This window comes from Girardinichthys multiradiatus, chromosome 8 (assembly GCF_021462225.1).
Source record: "Girardinichthys multiradiatus isolate DD_20200921_A chromosome 8, DD_fGirMul_XY1, whole genome shotgun sequence".
In the NCBI taxonomy this organism is placed as follows: domain Eukaryota; kingdom Metazoa; phylum Chordata; class Actinopteri; order Cyprinodontiformes; family Goodeidae; genus Girardinichthys; species Girardinichthys multiradiatus.
The window spans coordinates 18,877,729-18,899,165 of record NC_061801.1 but is presented as its reverse complement, the minus strand read 5'-3'; the positions used below and the strand labels follow the sequence as shown (position 1 = coordinate 18,899,165).

Sequence of the window (21,437 nt, the reverse complement as noted above, 5' to 3'; positions counted from 1 at the left end):
TGCCATCTTGTACCCCTCAGAAAATTACCATCCGCCTTTCAAACTGCACAACTTCTGGTCAAACACGTTTTCAGACTCCATGGCATTCCCCAGGACATCCTGCCTGACCGTGGACCTCAGTTCATCTCTCAGGTTTGGACACAAGTCTGTTCAGCACTTAATGCTAAAGTTTTACTAACATCTGGTTATCATCAGCAGTCTAATTGTCAAACTGAACGAAAGAATCAAGAACTCAAATCCATCCTCAGATGTTTCACCTCCACTAATCCACCTGACTGGAGCAGGTACCTACCCTGGGTAGAATACGCTCACAACTCTTACATCTCTGCTGCTACTGGTCTGTCTCCCTTTGAAGTCTCACTTGGCTATCAACCACAATTGTTCCCATCTGATGAGAAAGAAATTTCGGTTACATCAGTCCACCATCACATCTGCCGTTGCAGACATGTCTGGTCTGACACGGTCAAAGCCCTCCAACGTACAGCAGAACAAAATCGACGATATTCAGACAGGAAACGTATACCCACACCTCAGTAATCCCCCGGTCGGAAAGTTTGGCTCTCCTCCCGTGATCCCATCCTTCTAAGATCCATGTCCAAGAAACTTGGTCGTCGCTTTATTGGTCCATGTGAGATTGAGTCACTTATCAGCCCCGCCACAGTCCGACTTCGTTTACCTTCTAACCTTCGTATCCATCCCACTTTCCATGTGTCCCAGATTAAGCCTGTCCTGACCAGCAGCTTGTGCCCTGCGGCCGAGCCCCGTCCACCTGCCTGGGACTTTGAGGGGCACCCTGTCTACTCGGTCCTAAGGATTGTGGACTCTGGTCGGAAGGGTCGTGGTTGGCAGTACCTCGTCAACTAGGAGGGCTAAAGTCCTAAGGGCCATTATTGGGTGCCCCGTTCTTTTATTTGTGATCCTTCCTTAATATGTGATTATCAGTCTTCGCTTCCGTCCCCCTCTTTTGGGTCGCCAGGTGGCGGCCGTTGAAGGGGGGGGTGATGTCGGAGTCTGGGAGACTTTGTCTCCTCTTTTGTCTGCTGCTTCATTATTCCTCCCCTAGGTGGCATCTGAACCTGGTGGCTGAGTGCTGCGACAGGTGTTGCACATTAAGCCTCATCCGGAGAGGTTTAAGAGAAGTCTGCTGCCACCACTTCGATGCCTGAGTGTTAACCAACTGTGGTAAAACTCTAGCCCTCTGATGTTCCTGATTCCTTGTTCAAGGAGGATAATCTCACCTCGAATGTGTTTTCCCTCAGGTTGCCCCTGTGTTCTGGATCCCGTTCCAGCTTGTTTCCTGGTTCCTGAGCTTACCTGCATGAATTCAAGTTGTCTCCTTTGAACTAGGTTTCCAGCTGGCAGCGTACTGACTCCTCCTTCCTTGGACTCTCCTGAGATCGAATCCTGCTCACCCTCCACCGTGTTGACCTTCCAAGCCACTCCGCAAGAACCCATCACGCTGTGCCGAACTCATCTTCCTCCTGGATCAAACCCTCCTCCCGAGAAGCAGTTCAAGCACTACGGATCAAATTCACCTTCCTCTGGCTGATCACCAACTCTCAGACCCCACTCATTCCTCTCTGGCGGTTAATCATCTCATCCCCTATATGCACGATTTTCCTTCTCTACATCCAGCATCCTCCAGCAGTATAATAATCTTACCTGTCCTCTTCCATGTGCAGTTGAAGACTCGTTCTGTGTTCCTGTTCCCAGACCCCTGACTTTACTTATTAGATCTGTTACAACAAACATTTTAAACTTATTCAATCCAATTTAATTCAGTTTATTTATATAATGCCAATTCACAACACATGTCATCTCAAGGCACTTCACAAAAGTCAGGTACTACATTCCAATTAAACCTAACTATTGAACAGTGTAGTCAGATTCAATTATTTATTCAAATTGGATAAAAAGTTTTTCTGTCTAAGGAAACCCAGCAGATTGCATCCAGTCATTGACTTGCAGCATTCCCTCCTCCTGGATGAGCATGTAGAGACAGTGGACAGTGACTGGCGTTGACTTTGAAGCAATCCCTCATACTGAGCATGCATGTAGCAACAGTGGAGAGGAAAAACTCCCTTTTAACAGGAAGAAACCTCCAGCAGAACCAGGCTCAGTGTGAGCGGCCATCTGCCACGACCGACTGGGAGTTTGAGAGAACAGAGCAGAGACACACAGAGAACAAAGAAACACTGATTCAGGAGTCCTTTCTATGGGAAGGAAAAGTAAATCTTAATGGATGTTGCTCCTTTAGTCATTTCATCTAGAAAGAAAGAACAGATAAACTCTGAGCCAGTTTTCAAGGTTAGAGTCTGAAAGAGAGCACATATAATTAGTTACAGTAAAAGCTCATTCGATTGCCATGTCTAGGAGAGAGAAAGGGTTAAACACTGAAAGACAGGGCTATGTGGATCATTGGTAGAGGGTGAGCATTAAGTTGTTGCCAGCAGAAGCTCGGACGATTCCCCTCTCCATAAAGGTGTCACAGGTAGACACAGAGTCAGGCTAGGTGTAGCTTCTAGGAAGAGAAAAGAGAGAGAACAAGGTTAAAAGCTGAAATAACAACAAATAATGCAAAATTGGAGAGCAGTGTGAGAATGTAGCAAAGAGGGTGAAAGTGGTCATTATGTCCTCCAGCAGCCTAAGCCTATAGCAGCATAACTACAGAGATAGCTCAGGATAACCTAAACCACTCTAACTATAAGCTTTATCAAAAAGGAAAGTTTTAAGCCTAGCCTTAAAAGTAGACAGTTTGTCCATCTAGAGCCAACTGATAGCCATTGTTATACTAAAAACCACAACGATTGGGATACCTCTCTCTGTCAGATTGCCCAAAACCTTCCTTATGGTTATGGTTCCTGTCTCCTGAGTGTGTTCTGTATGTGGGTCAGTAAGTTGTTTCTTACATGACTAACACATTCTAAAACACTCAAGTACATCTTCAAGCACATCTGAAGCTGTATGTTGCCTTATTAATCTCATTCTTGTGCTTTCTGGCCTTTTCCAGTTCAAAGACCCATAAATTTACTTAAATTGGCTCATAAGATGTGCAAGGCATCTTTTGGACTATTGTCTGTCTGTATGTCTGGGCAAGGCTTTTCCTGAAGGTCTGCAAGAGAAAAAAGTGCCATAATTTTGTTTATGGCAATACTGCAGTCTAAATAAACTGCTTTTGCATGTATAGAAAAGTTAAATATTCTATGCAAACAGAAATATTCTATGCAAGAGCATTACTGTAAGGGACAGGTTTGGGTCATATTTAAAGGTTATATTTTGTTTAAATGCAATACAGAAATTACAAGATCAAAGAAATGCAAAATATATAAACATTTTATGTCACCCTCTGTCTTAACATACCTGAATGAGTTTCCCAAGTTATTTTAGATAAAAAAGAAAAAAGTGTCATAGCTAATGCAACCTCTTTTACATTTAAAATAAGGACTTGAGTTACAGCTGCATCACATCAAATCCAATAACTTCACTGTTGTTTTATTGAAAAGTGGAGGAACTCTTATTGAACTTAACTATAAAATTCCACCCATACAAACATAAACATTTAAGGATTGCCTTCATAAAGGGAGCCTGGAATACAGTTCATACTTCAGTTTTCTTTTAACATGTAAAACAAAATATTTTCTCCTTTGGAAGGTACCCCTTAAACTCCAGCTTTCCTTTAAATACCTTGAGCTTTACTCAATATGTTAGCAGCTTTTTTTAAGACTTTGATCTTTTATGATCTTTGATGTTCTGATATTCCAAGAGGCTGTTGGAGACAACTTTACAATCCTAGCACAGAGCAGCCTTTCACTAGCATTAGCCCTGTGGTCCTACAACTTCCAAACTCTCTGCTTCCAGTTTGAGCTTCTAATCATTTTTGACCAATTTTTAAAATTTTTTATTCGCTCTATAGGTACGTTGTTTACCACCAGTTTTTGGGTGTGTTCACCATTTTGGCTTTAGGACTTCCAAACTTTAACATGCACAGATGTTTTTGTACTAGGGATTTGTAGATCCATATTCACAAGATGGCCAATGGTCTACATGTTGAATTGCCAAACTACAAATAACACATGTTTGCATGTTCTCCCCATGCATGCGTGGGTTCTCTCTGGGTACTCCGACTTCCTCCCACAGTCCAAAAACAGGCGTGAATAAGAGTGGTTGTTTCTCCTATGTGTGTCTGTGTTGCCCTGTGATGGACTGGCTACCTGTCCAGGGTGTACCCCAGCTCCCGCCCACAGACTGCTGGAGATAGGCACGAGCTACCCTGTGACCCACTATGGAAGCGGTAGAAAATGACTGACTGACTGTTCCAATAGATGTTGGGATCCACAGAGCCTCACTATTACTAATCAAAGTTTGTTACAGTCAAGACGAAACCAGATGAGGTGCAAACCTTACTTTATGTAGACACAGAGGACAAGCATGAATAAACCCACAGTAGGAAATCCATTTTGGTTAGTTGTGTTTAAAAGATAACAGTATTTTATTTTTGTTGTAGATTTAAGGAGCAACAAATACAATGTTGCACATGTTAGAATAAAATATTGTTGACAATTTAATTTAGGACAATGATTCATTTTTGACAGATAAAGTCATCTAAACATATTGCAGTGGAAGTTAAGCCACAACATAAAAAGAAATTAGTCTGAAAGGCAGATTTTTCTATGGGCAACAGTTTATATACAGTTTTTAATGTTGCTTGATGACATTCCTTTACGTTTTAACTGCTCGCGTTGTTCCTAATTACTTTTATTTATTGCAGTCCTGCACAGAGGCACAGTTGTTAGGACTGTTACTAGGACGGTCCCTGGTTCAAATCCCAGTCCGGGCTTTTCTGCATGAAGTTTGCATGTTGTTTTTGTGCATGCATATGTTTCTCCAGGGTTCCTTCCTACAGTCCACATACATGCTTGTTAGGTTAACTAACTCATCTGAAATATGCTTGTGAGTGTGTGTGTGCGAGACAGTTTTTTCCTGTGTGTCTTTGGGCTGCCCTGTGAGGGACTGGTGACCTCTCCATTGTGTACCCCAGCTCTTGCCCATTGATCATGGAAAATAGGCAGCAACCTCCAAGAGACCTGGGGTATAGAAAAAGAATGGATGGATGCAGCTTTAACAGAAATGCTGAAAAAGCATTTTTACTACACTTTGCTTGGAGTTGTCTTTTCATTTTTTTTCCCTACTGTACCCATGGAATAAAATTTTTGACCAATAGATAAACGTCCTGACCAAAAACATAGTTTTTGCAAATTTAACCTGAAAGCATATAAATGATGATGAACACAGATAATATCTGTTGGAGTTTCGGTTTCTGGCCATCTTCACAGCTAAAACTCAAAAGGATGGATTCTCCTTATGAGAGTTCAGCTGCCTGTCAAGCTTAGGATTTTGTAGATAATGAATAGAAGCCCCTCTTGGCCATAACCACCTTGTCTGTAACTGCTAACACACACATAACAGAGATACTCTCTGAACCCTTCTATTACTGCTTCACATCTAAAAAAAAAAAAGTCCTGCACCTTCTTCTCCACTAATGAAGTTGTAAATGAGTTCACAATCTGCCTGCATGTTTTATGCAAGAGAATGAGTCACAATCATTTTAAATGACAATATGTCGTTTATTTTCTATATTTTCAAGGTTTATTATTTACAAACAAAATAAATGAAAAAAAAAATCAAAAAGAGTTTTTGACAAACACTGTTTGTCTGCATATTATCGTAAGAAAGTTTTACATGTATTCTTCTTTCCTCTGTTTTAAGTAACCAACAGACAATTTGTTTTCTCTAAGCCTTGGATTATGGGAATGAGCTAAACAGTGACCATGTAAGTTGGGTTTGCACAACTCACATCATCAGTAAACATATAAAACTTATCATCAAAACCAAATAAAAATTTGGTTCATCCTACATGAATGTTATCAGTTGTTTTTGCATCTTGTCAACCCCCCATACCAACAAAACTACCACAAAGAAATATATATATAAATAATATACGTGCTGGTTTGTTGACAGTCTCTAAACTGCTAATGAGTATGCTCGTTATTCTGTGTTAAACGTCACTGATAATGCCCATTCCGGTATGTTCGTAGCGATTTGTTTGGTGAAAAAAAAAGCACATAGTTGGGAAGCTCTCCCTCCAAAGGCAAGTATCAAAAACAGCACAAACCAACAGTGCTGCAATTCATCTCGACTGTGTACTAGTTCCTATACACTATGGCATATTCACGATTAAGCGCTCTCTGTTGCAAATAGAACACTGCCCACCCGCTCCCGTTTAGAAACTCAAACAAGATGAGGGCAGCACAAACTCCTTTTATTGCTCCCTTTTATACCTCATCCAGCACCTAACCTAGCTGAAAGAACACCTGTCTTTTCATTAGTAAGTCAGAAAGTGCAATTTAAAAACAAGGACAAAGACTTTGAATGTTTTGCTTTGGCCAGTTTCTTTTCATCCATCAGTACTCAACCTTTACATCAGTGGATAGCTACAAAGAAAGGTATAAAGATGCTCCAAATTTATGTAATGTCTCATGTCTGTGATGTATCTGCATGTCTACAGATTGCACTTTTTCTTTAAACTGTACATTGCCTCATGACATTTCTATATAATTTGAGAGTTTTAGAAAATAAAAAAGAACCGCTTCCAGCAGTTTTCACTGTGAGTGAAGACACCAGCTGCATACGTTGAGACATTTGGCCATCATTATTGTTAACTACTTCCTCGTCTATAAACACTTAGACATAGAACACACACAGAGTATAGTAAGAGTGAACGCGCAGCCGTGTGCAGAAATGACGCTAGTGTGCGGCGAGCTCACACCCGCAACAAAAAAAGGATGGAACATGGCGAAAGTTTTAGGCACAAATACTTCAGACCGTTAATGCAAAAAAGTCAATGCTTCTGTTTCAACACACAGATAACATCTAGGCAGAAGGACAGTGAACAAAAGAGGATCTAACATTAACATTTAACGTCAACATTTTCGAGATAGTTTCTATTTAAGTATTTGTGACGACGCATGCTTTCATGACAGTGGTGGGTTGACTGGATTAGTGAACTATCGACACAGTCTGGGGTGAAGACTTGTAGTCTTTTAAAACAGTATCTCAAAGGGCTTAGTCACTGTGAACTGATGGGATTTGGTGCCATAAAAGCGGCAGCTCTGAATCGAAATTGTGCATGAATAAGAATTTGTCACATTTGATTAAGGAGACAGCAGTAAGGCCTTGAGCACAATGTACAACCTACTGTATGTGCACGGAATGGACCTGCAAGCAGTGACAATAGCTGCTTTTATTTGAGTCATCAGATAATGTGTTATTCTTGCTTAACTTTAAACTTTCATGCCTCAATGTCCGGGTCAGTTTAAAGTACCTAAGCCCACATGATGGAGTTACATGAGACAAAAACCTTAATGCAAACCAGCATTTCTTTATCCTCCACTCTTGATCGGCTTCCTTTTTTAACCATTAATACAATTTCCTGAGGTCTTTATAAAGTGTCTGTGATATTCTTTAGTTACAATACACCAAGATTACAGTACCAAAGCCCTCTTATGTTGCCTATCTTTTAAGCATGTCTTTGTAGGTCATTTGAAGAGGGGTGCTTCACTTTACTTCTCCTCTTTCTTCTGCTGTGTGTGTATGTGTGTGTTTGGAGATGGCTGTATACATGCAATTCACCTAATGCCCAAGACTTGAAGAGAGTCTACAACATTCAGCCTGACAGCTCACATCATTACACATAGACTAGGAGTTGGTCAAACACTATTAATCTAAGAAACTAGCACTACCCTTATTTGTAGTTCAATTTTCCATTTTTAGGGACAGAATCATAGCAAGTTGTGTCTTCACACACATCAGATACAATTACTAAAAAACATAATGGTCTGTCTGCTGGTTAAATATTATGTAATAATTTGTCCACCATATATCGAGAATATAAACTCTGGACTCTGAGAGTTGGCCTATTGGGATTTATCAACAACTATGACCATGTGGTCTCATTTTAACTTTCCCTGTTTATTTTCATTATGATCCCCTTGCTGGGGAAAAACATAGATATTTTGACTGGGAAGTAAAACACATGGAGCATTATTAAGATTATTGTTTTAATGTGAATTATAAAAAGGCTAATGATAATATGTGGTTAATAGTAAAATAAAAAGCAATGTCAATTAAATCTGTACGTTTCCCTTTTATTTCAAGGTTTATTAGGTAAAGTGGGTATTTTTGACTGGACAAAAGCTGTGATCCAGTTTGTTATGGTTGAAAGAGATTAAGAAGCATCATTATTCACTGACCATTTTGAATTAAACAATGACCTGATTAAATGTCACTGATCCTTTTCCACAGGATGGAACGAGAAATGTTAAGGTGGTAAAATGTAATAATTACAATGTTAGATGGCCCTGTTTGATCACATAAGATAAACTTGTTGGTGCTATTAGTTGGTGATAGCTAGGTTCAACATCCAGTTTGATTAAATATTTAGTGGTCTTTATGGACTGTAAAAACTGAAGGCCGTTTTTCCTGTAAATAAAATGCCGGGTTCTATGCTGTTGAAATAGAAATTTGGTCATTTTAACCAAACTTTGGGTCAACATTTGTGACCCAGTTTGTTGGGTTAGGAAAGAGACAAAAAGAAGCCTCATCATCCTATGAAGACAGCCATTTTGATGTACAGTATGCAGCATACTGATCAGGCTTCACTGAACCTCCTTCACAGGATGAAATAAAAACTATATGACGGTAAATTGTGTTTTATAATAAGGGTAATGTCAGTGGGTTGTGTTTTTCATTTTATTTCACTCTAGAGAACAAGTTTGTTCACTTGAGATAACAGCCTTTTTCAAGCTAAGTAGTTATTGTGTAAGCTTTTGCTGGCTTGCTGGCCTTACCCTTTTGATCAAAGAATGGGTCTTTATGTCAGTCAGACAGGCATAGAAGCTATTTTCTTTAACGGTATTAATTTTACAATTAATTTAATTAGGTTTTATTCAAACACATATGGGAGATATCAAAAATATTAATAAACAGTGTTGTGTAAAATAAATCCTTGGCTGGATTGGTCCATATTTATGATGTATTAGGGCCAGATTAAAATAAAACATTTTTTGGGGGGGAACAAAAATAAAGTCATAACATTATGAGAATAAAATTATACTATTAGCAGAATAAAGTCATAATAAAACTAAAATAAAGTTATAATGAGACAGCTCTTCTTCCACGAAATAAGCAATTTCTTCCAAATCCGTGCAGTTCTTTCTTTGAAATACACACAGTCGTTTCAAAGTTCTGATGCTAATGATAATTTGATGCTAATGTGCTAAAAGTATTTCCTTATTTTTGAAAACAATACAAAAGTATAACTTCACAAGATGCTCAACCTTCTTCATTTTAACGCAGATGGAAGACTGCACTTTCTTGTAAGAGTCCTCATAAAATTTCTACTTTATTCTCGTAATACTATGAGTTCATTCTTGCACTGTTAGGACTTTATTCTTGTAATTTCATGACTTTATTCCAGTAGACCTTATATTAAGACTTTATTCTCATAATCTCCAATAAATAAATAAGAATTCTCTTAGTTTGGCCCCAATACTCCATCGTACATATTTGATCTAGGACTGTGCAAGCAAAATAACCCAAATTAAGTAGTTTTCTACGCTATACTATTATAGTGTAAAACGCCATAAACGTCAGCTTGCAAACAAGGGACAAGTCAAATGGACGTTTTTAATAACAATAAATAGGAATGAAAAGAATATTTTTACCCTTGAATATGAACAGTAAGGTTAGTAAAAACCATTGGAAAATTGATTTGTGTCTTTCAGAAAGTGGGATGATGGTAACAACTTATCTACTTTGGATTAGAAAACACAAATCTAGTTCTAAATATTATGTACTGATGCTAATCCATAACTGATACTATACCTAAATATAGCATGCAGCCAGAGAAAAGAGCAGGAAACATAAATATCCTTTAAGCCTAAATTTCTCTGCATCAAGTTCTGCTAGCTCTTGCATTAAGGTTTGCTCATCTCTTATGAAACATACGTATTTTGTCACTTAACCTCTGTCGCATATAGATGATAGAAGTAAGACATTGTTATGATAGAGAATGCACAACACAGTATCTGTAAATCCTAGATCTACAAAACTATTTACAGCACACATATAGATATTTATGTCACAGTCTATTGCATAATGGTGATAATCTTTAGTTTATAAATATTATAAATATACACAGATTTCTTTTACGCAACATTATGTAAGATCTCAACCATCTGAAATCAGAAATAGAAAAAAAACAATATCATCCATCCATATCCATCCCCACGCTCCGTCCTCACCAAAGAAATAAACAAAGAAAGCAGCATTTCTATTACCTATTCCCTTTGGACCCATAACACTGTCATGGTTTGTATGTGAGCCTGCCTTGGGGATATAACGGCTCAGCAGACTGTTTTCTCATCACTGGGAGCAACTTCATACTCAGTTTCAGTATTTATTCTGATCACTGAAGCAAAGTCTCAGCAACATCATTAGGTTTTTTCATGTGCTTTTTAAATTTCTTTGTCAGAGTTAATTGCATTAATAATTACACAGTGATGCCTAAAGCTGTTTAACAGGAGACGACAGTTTTTCTTTTTGAGTTAAGTAAAAAAAAAAAAAAAATCTACATTGCATTCCAGTTAAAAAAGAAAGCAAAGTGAAAGGAAAACAAATTAATAAAAATAAGAATAAAAAAAGTCATACATGATATATCATTTCATATATTTTTTAGAAAGGAAGACTCATTTTTATACTACAGCTTTAAATTGCCTTTGCCAATATTATAGTTGGATTTTACACACTTGCAGCTGCACACATCCACACTCTCAAACATCCACTCACATGTATCTGTATAATATACATTCTTAAGTTTAGGGAGACAAAAATTTCTAAAATATTATACAAGGGTTTATATACATATAAGATTTCTATGAGGTTACTTTAGAGGAAAATTGGAGAGAAACAAATAAATTCAGAAATTCCTCATTTTTACCTCTTTTGTTCTATACCCATCTTAAAGATGAATTGAAACACAATTAAGTAAAAAAAAAAAAGAAAGTAAACAAAGGGGAGTATGGAATCATAAATTTGATGCAAAACGCATTTTGTCTTGCTCAGTCTCTGCACTGCTCAGGACAGAATCTCTTCTAGATCCAGGAGATTCCCTGTGCTGGGTCGTGGATGAAGATGCTCCCACTGCCGCCGCTGCTGCCGATGCCGAAACAGCTGAACGCACTGGGGGCAAGGCTCCTGACGACATCTGGCGAAACAGACTGACCCGCTGGGGCACTGTAGTGCGGATGCCGCCTTGTAGACTTATTCCCTGGATGGCTGCCGCTGTCGGTGGCACAATGGAGGCCAGAGATTCCCCAGAGGTGGGATGAGCTCTGGGCCCCAGAGACGTGTCATGTGGCAGTGATGGTTGGGAGGCCGACAGGTGTCGGACATCTCGACTCAAGCTGCCAGACTGAAGAGCCTGTGTGCTCTTGTGGATATCTCCCCGCTGAGGTGAAGGGACCTGCTGCTGCGGCGCTGAGGTCGCAGCAGCAGTAGAAGCAGTCGGCTGCTGAATGAGCTGTTGCTGGATAGGCAGAGATGGTTGGCCAATGGACTGCTGGATAAGTGACAGCTGGGAAGCCGTTGGTGAACCATATTGGAAGCTCCGGCTAGCCAACGGGGTCTGAACAGGCGGGCTGCACATGGCTGCCGTGAAGGAGCAGGGTGACATGATAGCTCCCTGCTGCTGCAATGCTGTCTGTGACGAGGAATTCAGATTAACTTGGGAAAGACTGGGAGCTGGGAACCCTCCTTGTGCAGCGGCGGCGGCAGCGGCAGCGACTGGCAGCATGCGAGCAACAGAGGCGTTGGCAATAGCTGAAGCACTATAAGTCATAGGTACTGAGGACTGCTGTAGCTGAGCGGTGCCAAAAACAGTGGAGTAGGGCGGCTGAGCTGGTGAGTTAATGATGGAGTTTCCTGACATTGGAGTCGAGTTCATCCCGGTAACTGACTGCTTGCGGTCCACCATCATCACCATCTCCCTGTCCTGACGGATAATCTGCTTCAATATCTCGTTCTCCTGTGTGTTGAACACGCCGGCGTTCAGATCCTTCTGGAACTTCTGCAGCAGTAATGAGTTCTTCTTCCCTGTTGAGACGCAATTAGGAGAGTTAACAAAAACCAATAGATAACTTTGGATACAAAAGAGAAAAGCAGACTCTGAGTGACAAAGATGCAGCTTGTATGCCTCAGTCATACCAAAGCATATCTAAATTTGAGTTCTAACCTGCTTAGGGGGTCTATCGTTTTTATAAAATATATAAAATCACATTATTGCACTAGATTCAGTCTCACAAGCTGCATCTTTATAGACCCACTAAGGACTGCTACATTGTTATAAAAACTGAAAGACATTTAACAATCATGACTATGAGAAGTTTGAGAAACGTAAAGGACATATAAGAGACAAAGGTTACTGAAGGTGCGACATGATGACATAGACTATGAGGGTGGTGAGGTCAAAACACAGAGGAGTTATGGATGATTTGTACCCACACGCCACAATACTGGACACTTTTTAAATACGGAAAACAGAAAGTCTAAAGTCTGAAGATGAAATTAAATCACAGTTTATTAAATTACTCTGACAATTTAGCTAAAGCATGTTACCAAGACATCTAGATTAATAATTATCTTTTTAACACAAGGAAACATTTTTGCTTTAGAGTTCTAAAATAATTGTACTTTTACTGTAATTAATGGGACTAAACTTCAATCATGGTTAGAAAATAAACAGAGGGTTTAATTGCTAAGATAATGTTCTTTGAAACATGCATTACTTAAGAAGAACTCTTATTGGCACAGTAAGTAAAGATGTGTAAAAAGCCTAAAAAAATAAATCTTTTATTGCAGCAGCAAAATTTTGTGCTGAAATATTTAGTAAAATCCAAGCTTTTTTGGAAGTAAATTCACATGTTGGAGACAGAAAATCCAGTCAGTCAGTCATTTTCTACCGCTTATTCCATAGTGGGTCGTGGGACAGAAAATCCAATGATTAGAAATTGTTTTACCAAAAAAAGCATGAGTGGCAGCCCTAGGAATTTCAATAAAAATAATAAATATAACTGTAGCATTTTTAATATATATTTTTAAAGGTTTATCAGGGCCGCTCACTTCTAGTTAGTCAAGAGTCAGTAGAAAATGCCATTCAAGTAAGGCAGAGGCATCTCATTGTTTAAAAAAAAACAGGCTGTATTAGAACAGTGAGGAAGATGGACCCCTTTCTCCTTACCAGGGGTCCCTAATAATTTCTGGAGAATGTTGCATGCTCAATAAAGGACATAAAGGACAATGTGCCTGAAGGAAAATGTTTCCCAGCCTGTCAAAATGGCTGGGCTATGAAAATAAATGGGACTAATAACATTTTAAAAATCAAGCTCTTGTTGATTTTGAGCAAAAGTGTGGCAAAATAATAACAGCTCCATAAGACATCAAATTATTTCATATTGATCAGATTTACAATAAAGATATTCTTAGCATGTTTTCTTTGAGTGTCTGGCTGTCCTTAGAGGACATGTTTCCTGTAATTATTGTGGTCCTTCTATATTGACAAGTCATGAAGCAAAGAAGACAGAGTGGACTTTCACTGTGGTGAAGGCTTTCACTTCAGTCAGTCAATCATTAAATCCTGTCCTTCAGGGTGACACATTTCTCCAGATAGTTTCACAGGATTTGCTGCACTCAAGGTTGATGGTAAGCCACGCATTCAGCTATAAGATAGGGCCATTAGCTGTAGCGGCTGATAATGGATTGATGCTACTTTTGCAGTGTTTTGTTTTCAGAATCCTGTGCTCTGTTTGAAGCGGATGACTAGGATTAAAACATCACTACAGGGTTGGGTAATAAAGAGCCAAAACAAACACCACAGGCTGACTGGTAAACTACTGTCAACTTACAAGCTGGCTTACATGGCAATTTTAAAGGTGATAGGGTCAAACTCTGTAGATTGGAATGAAAATACACTTATTTATTATTATAAAGTGAATTGTTTAATGATAACTCCTATGTCTACCAGTAACAGATTCGAAACAGTGACAAGTTTAAATTCTGAAAAAAACAAACAAACAAAAAACAAAAATTTCAGTAAATAAAAAAAAAACTTGCTTTAAATATATTTGTGATAAAATGTCAACATCATCATGTAATATTACTTGTACACATTCTCAACAGTACAATATGCCTTCTGTCTCATCTATTTACTCTCCTTGTTATTGTTTTCCTTTTCTCAATCTCAAATCGTTGCTGGATATATTGTTTTGTTTATAGGTTACTTAAAGGTAAAATATACTTGTAGAGCTACAGTTCATACGTGATACACACTTTATTGAAATTTCTGTGAGAACAAATATTTCACTTTATCAGCTTCTTTAATGCGGTATATTTCCATTTTCCAGCATTGCCACAGATGCACAGCTATTCATCTCCAAACGTTTGTGGTGCTGTGTGGCTCTGTCCATGTATAAGCAAAGGCATAATTTAAAGAAAAGCATTTTCTTATTTTGATGTGTTAATGTTATATAATTTATAATACAAACAATCCAGAAAGGAGATAAAGAGGTAAGGTTACACATTTAATGTTGGAAACTGTTGATTTAATACACCTAATACAATGTTTATTAAAAAGGAAATCTTCAGGCAGAACTCATAATGAATTTACAGGCAAAAATGCTGTTTATAAACTGCATTTTGTCAAATGAGACACTTCTACAAATTAGGAAATGTTCATACTCTTACTACTACTGTAAAAATCAACATACAATGATTTAAAGAAAATTATGATGTATTAAAAACCAAATAAAAATTGTAAACACAGCTTTTGATACATAAAACATAAAGCTTAATGCATCTTTATTAATTCTAAGTTTAATATTAATGTTTAAAAATATTTAAAAACCTAGCAACACAACATTTAAACACATAAAGCAAATGAAGCAAGACTGACACTACGAAGTGTGGTAAGCTATAAGTATTGAAATAGTAACAATTCAAAATGTAAAACTCTGAAGCTGAGACAAATTGATTTAGAAGATAATTTATCTGCTCTCTCCATCAAATATATGGTTGGACATCAACTCTTAATTAAATATCAATAATTAATTACAAAAATATTTAGAATGTCATTAAATGCATCTCTTGAAGACAATTTGGAATTGGCTAAAGTCAGTACTAGCATGAACAAACTTTGGAAATTGAACAAAAATCTCTGTTCATTTCTGCAAATTAGTTTCTGTTAATTAGTTTCAAGGGGAAAATGTAGGAACAATATGACATATAGTTTAATATTTCTAGAATCTGTGGATTTCATTATTGAACATATTTGTAAACTGTGAGGAGATACACATAGGTAAAAGCTAAAATAAGAATGAAATATACACATCCACACACATTGCATTGAAAATGATTAATTGTGCAGTCAGAATTACACTGTTGTCTGAAAGTAATCCCAGTTTTGGTTCCTGCATATACCAACACATGATCAGACTCTGCCATAAAAACAGAAATCATTGTAGCCACATTATTTTCTATTGGCTACTCCTCATTTAAAATGGGCTGGGTCAAAGTGGAAAAGTTTGGGATGCAGCAATTCAAAATGTCCTATTTTTTTGGAAACTCTGGATGCTGAATCCTCCAGGCTAAAGAGGAGGGACCAGCCTGCTGTTATCGCTGCACAGTCAATAAGGCAACATCTGCGATGGTACGGAGGTGCAGCCATGCACATGACAATTGGAACTTGCACATCTGTGAAGGTCTCATTAATGCTGATTTATATTTACAGGTTTCAAAAAAAGAAACTTTTTGTAATTAATGCTGTTGTTGGACTCTTAGAAAATTGTACTGCTCCTCTCTGTTTTATAGCATCATCATAGGCTTATTTCCCCACCGGCCTGAAATATCTTACAAGTAAAAAATATGTTTAAAATAGAAAATAAGCCTCTCGTTCTTTATAGGAGAGGTACAAAGCTGCAGTACTTCAGGCCCTGTGTCCTTGGTGTGGTCCAACTCCTACATTCAGAATTCAAGTAAGTTCTAAGGAGCCTGCTAATGACCTCTTTACTGACATCACGTGTGTTCAAGCAGAGAAACACCAGCCCTCAAGGACCTGCATTACCCACACCTTCTTCAGATCTTCACCAGTCTTTTTTTTTTACGCAAGACAGAACAGACATTCCAAGTCAGACAATCAGAAACAAACTATTTGTTGAGTGAAAACATGAATAAATAATGAAATGAGACCTTGAATGTAAAGTGAACTGTATGTGGTGTTGCATTAGTAAAAGTCTTACTAATTTGGAGGTATGATAATTCTGAATACACTTTCAGGAATGGATTCATAAAAAAATAGAAAGGTTCGAGAATCACAGCTAATCATAAACTATGTGATTTTTCAGTGAGGATTAGTTTTCAAATAAAAATGGCATGTAGAACTGGATGAGATTTATTTTGTTTCTTTGATTGTCTTAGTTGCTGATGTTTTAAAGTGTCCATCAGAATGTAGGAAGTTCTAGTGTGGGTAACTTGAGTTATGTGTTAGGAATGCAGAAATTAAACAGGTAATGTAACCTTTAGCAACAAATGAAGCTGTTGTGATGATATTTTTCAGACTAGATTTATTTAGCAAGGCTAAATGTGTTAAATCTGGCCCTGTCGAAATACTAGAATCAGAATAAGAAGTTTACCTGGTGCCTACTCGTCGGCCAGGGCACTCTTGAAAACGAGATGTGCTCGTCTCAAGATGGACTCCTGGTCAAACAGTTTTTAGATAGATAAAGGATAACGTCAAATGTGCAACATAATATTGTTCTCAAAGCATGGTTACTTTTTCTTTTTTCTTTTTTAAGAGCAAGACAAGCAGGTAACCAAATGCAGTCAATATGTAGAAACGATACAACCAGCACTGATCATGACAAAATATCTTCCATCGTATGAGACAAAACCCCTTTCATGTTTAGTCTGAAAGGACAAATCTGCTCTGCAGCACACTGACACAACTGTGTCAGTGTGCACAGCTTTCACTGTCCAATATTTAGTAATAGTGGGAAGCGAAATCATCTGGCAGTTCTTAAATAAAGGGCAAATATAAGTTAACCAGCTGACATTTAAGGGCACATTGAAACCAAACCCTACACTTTCCTGAAGGACATTCACTAAAAAAATGATGCTCTGTCTGCTTTGAGTTATGTTCATTGGCAAACTTTAAGGACAGTTCAATGTACTTCATACTGAAAGTACAGAAGGGTGAGCTATTTTCTGTTTGAAAATGTTTCATTTTCGGTACTGTACAATTTCAACTGATTTCAACCTTACAGATGTAATGGGGAATTTTTGCAGAAATAAATAAGCACATTTATTTTTAATTTTGCAGATTTATTCAGAATTACATTTGTTAATTTTTTACAGAGCCCGCAAGGTGCCAAAATAAAACCAGAGGTCAGAAAAACATCCTTCAATTTGAGAGCTTCAAAATGTTCATCCTACAAATAAAGCTTTGAATAACTGGGCTCCATTTTATATAAAGTCTGTTTTCATCTGTTTTCTGGATAGAGCTACGAATGCTGTTCCTGTTGTCAACTTTGAGGAACCTTTTTCTACCTCTGGTCCATAACTCCTGGCCTAGTTATTTTGTGTTTAGCTTGCACTTTCTTTGCCTTTCTTTTGCATAGAAAGTACTCCTTGGTGAGTTTTTCTCTTTTGGCTCTGTCTCCTACTTTTATGAAGCCATTGAGATAGCTATCTTTGCCATTAAATTTGTGAACACTCTTTGATTTTCTTTACCATAGAAAGTACTACTGGTTCAGTGCCTCTGTGTTTACCTGTCTCTCTTATCTTGACAGCACCATCAGATTTCTTCAGCTTTTGTTTTTTTGTGAAACATTATTTCAAATACTTGAGTAAATACGAAAAAACAAAACAACATTTTCAAATGATGGGTCAATTCATTAAGAGAAAATGGCTATCCAAACTAACCTGGCCCCATGTTAAAAAGCAATTGCCTCCTTGACCTAATCTCAAACGTATGATATAAAGTTCAGACTGTTACTAGGGCACCCTAAAATTAGCTTAAGGTCACAAACTGATGGCCCAACATTCTTCTTTAGAATTTTTTGCTAGAGAACAGAATTTCCATCAGTTTCCATCAATTAGGATTAGTTGTCCAGGTTCTGAAACCAACAAAGCAGCATCAGACCATGCCTCAACTACCACCACGTTTGGTTGTATGAGGTTCTTTTTTCTGAAATGCTGTGTTTGGCTGTGAGATGTTCCATTCCTGAAATGTTAGTTTTATACCAAATATTTGCCTGCTGTTCCACGTTTTGGTCAATCCACGCAATATTTTCCCAAAATACTTGTAGATCATCAAAATAATTTTTATCAAATATGAGACCTGCCTTTGTGTTCGTTTTGCTCAGTCGTGGTTTTGGGCAGGAATTCTTCTCTGGACACAATTTTCTGTCCTGTTTCTTTCTTATTGTTGAATCATGAACACTGATCTCAAATAAGTGCTGCAATGCCATAGAAGTTGTCTGGGCTTCTTCTGTGATCTCTTTGATAGGTCAGAGTAACTTCAGTTGACTGTGAACTCCCGGGAAGATTAAACATTGATTGATGTTTTCTCTATTTGCGGATCAAGATAGCTTTGTAACCCTTTCCGGATTGATTCATGTCAATGACTTCTCATCTATTCCTGAATTTCATTAGATCAGGTAATGATGTCTTGCTTTTTGCAATGTTTTAGTCTACTTCAATTTGTGAGACAGGTTTCATTTCAGGTCAAAGTGATGTGTTTATTTTACTGGTCAGGGAGTAATCAGGCCTTATTTTGGCAAGTTAAATTAACAGAAAATGATTTATGAATTAAAAATGGGGGGTGGGGTGCTCTTACACAGGGTCAAGGCTGGTTTAGATGGCTTTTATCCTTTATCTAGTCAGGTTATACTATTGCATTTATCTGAGTTTATTTTGACACCAAGCACTCGAAGGGCTCTGTGGGTTCTTCTTACCATTTTAAGCCATATTGGGTCTACTCCACTATAACAGTTCACTGACTGATCCATGCATCAGTCAGTCAGCACGTTGTCTCATACTTCAGATAAGGTTGAATAAAAGCACAACTCTAAGGAGAATTTTCCAACTTTAATAGATATCAATAGTAGATTTCTGATTAATTCATCTCACTTGATAACTAAGGGCTTCTGGATTTGATTCAGCCTTGTGTTATAAAGCAATTTAAAAGCATGGAAATATGTATCTGTGGCATACTGATCCACTGACACAGCCATGACAATGAAGAACAGCCCGAAATGATAAAACAGATTCAGGTTTCGAGCCAGACCACTATAGTGAAACATTTGCATACTGTCTTTATATGAATGAAACAATATTTTAATGTAATTTTAAAATGTTTTAGTCAATATATTGCAGAAATATATCAACAAGCATTTGAGTCCTTTTCTGAATAACGTGTATTTAGTGATTACGCAAAAAACACTTCTTGAATTAATCTGATTGAAGCTGTGTACATTTTTAGATTGTTGAATCAGTAATGACTTTACGTGGGAACTTCAAGAACCACTCAATATCCAGTTCATGTCACATAAAAAAATAAATACATTTCCTGATAATACAGTATATTTGATTTGGTTTACATGCTAATATCTAAAATATATGGTGATATTTGAAGCATTCTGGGAGCAACTAACAAGATTAACCAAATCGGCAGTAATCTCATTAGTTAGTCCCTGTGATATGCACAGCACTTTCTGTGACATCGACTGTTTGGAGTAATACTCAGTAAACAATTGCAGCGTTGTCACTTTTGCAAATTAAATGTGACTTGGCCAAAAAGGGATTCAAGCATTTATGTTTCAGATAGAGCGGTTTGATCAGATTTCAAGCAAGCTACATTAATATACAGAAAGCAGTTATTAACCAGTTTTTTTACATACTTGTGCCCTTTTGTGACTGTGAAACGTCTGTGTGGTTAAACATTATGTCTACTTATCCTCATTTTAACCTGCTGTGGCAGAGTTAATCTTTTATTCTTTTATCAGTTAGACAGAAAAAGACCCTATTTGTTAATAATGTAGTAGAGTGCCTTGCAACAATATTCATACCCCTTTGTATATTGCCACATTTTGTGAGGTTAAACCACAACCTTAATTGTATTTTGTTGGGACAGACCAAAACAAAGTAGCATATAATTGTGAACTGAAGGGAAAAGGATGCATAGTTAACATTTTTACTAATAAATTATAATAAAATGTATATTTTCCCACATACTTTGATTTAATTAAATAAAGTCCAGCTCCACTGATTTCCCTCTGAAATTACTGCTAAGGCCAAAATTATTTATACCCCTGTCAGGTTTAGATTTAAAATGCTTTCCAGTCAACCAAAATGTTTTATTTCTGTAAGGAATTGAAAATTGAGACATTTCTTAATAATCTTTATTGGTTGTTATTTGTGACCACCCTTTGGCATGTTTCTACTGGTATTTTGACAATTTATCTTTAGTGATGACCTTTAGGTCTTGGAGGTGGGTTGCCGTCTTGTCAGCGTCACTCTAATGTTTAGTCAGATTGAACATGTTGGTAAAATTTAAATATTACTTAAATCCAAACTCTGCCAGGGGCATTACTTTTGACCTTACCTGTATATAGTAAATATAGTTTAACTGTGAGTAATCACAGTGTAAATGCAGCAGTGAAGGCCACAGACATAAATAGAAAATTAGAAAATAGATAGAAAATGTATTGTCCCAATAGGGAAATTATTATATATGCTAGAGATCAGGAAGCATGCACTTTATCCAAGCGGACCTTGGATAAAATGGTGAAGTTAAAGGAGGGGTTACTTGTGTACGCTCTTTCTGCTGATCTATCAACTAAATCAACAATAAAATACATCAAAGTTTGTGGTTGCGATATGACAAAACATAAAAAAAGTTTAACAGCTATCAATACTTTTGCAAGGCACTGTGTGTTAAACTGATCAAAAGCCTGCTTGACAGCCAACTGAGCTGCACCAGATGGTAACATTTCTCTTGTTCCTGATCCTAATTTTGCTGGAAATCTGTAATTGGGCGGGGTGCTGCTCATACCCAGGAGTACAGATGAGAGGAACGAGGGTCAGACACACATGCATATGAGGTTAGCTTCCATCCACTTGGTTGCTTCCAGTGGGGGGGCAACACCAAACCAAAGAAGAGGGCGACCAAACTCCCTCCCGGACAGCGACATGCACCACCTTCCAATTAATCCAACCACAAAATGCTACTTTTGCTCATTAGAAGGATTAATACTGGTTACAACAGAACT

The 21,437-nt window shown here is 37.6% G+C and overlaps 1 protein-coding gene across 1 annotated transcript in view; it reads right to left on the bottom strand.

The window, feature by feature from the left end:
- Nucleotides 1–5,600: 5,600 nt before the first annotated feature.
- The window catches only part of LOC124872942 (potassium/sodium hyperpolarization-activated cyclic nucleotide-gated channel 1), a 120,481-nt gene continuing 104,644 nt past the window's right edge, over nt 5,601–21,437 (bottom strand). The window contains exon 8 of the mRNA XM_047373381.1: nt 5,601–12,210. Coding sequence (XP_047229337.1) covers nt 11,144–12,210 — 1,067 coding nt within the window. The 3' untranslated portion in view covers nt 5,601–11,143. The remainder of the gene's footprint in view (nt 12,211–21,437) is intronic.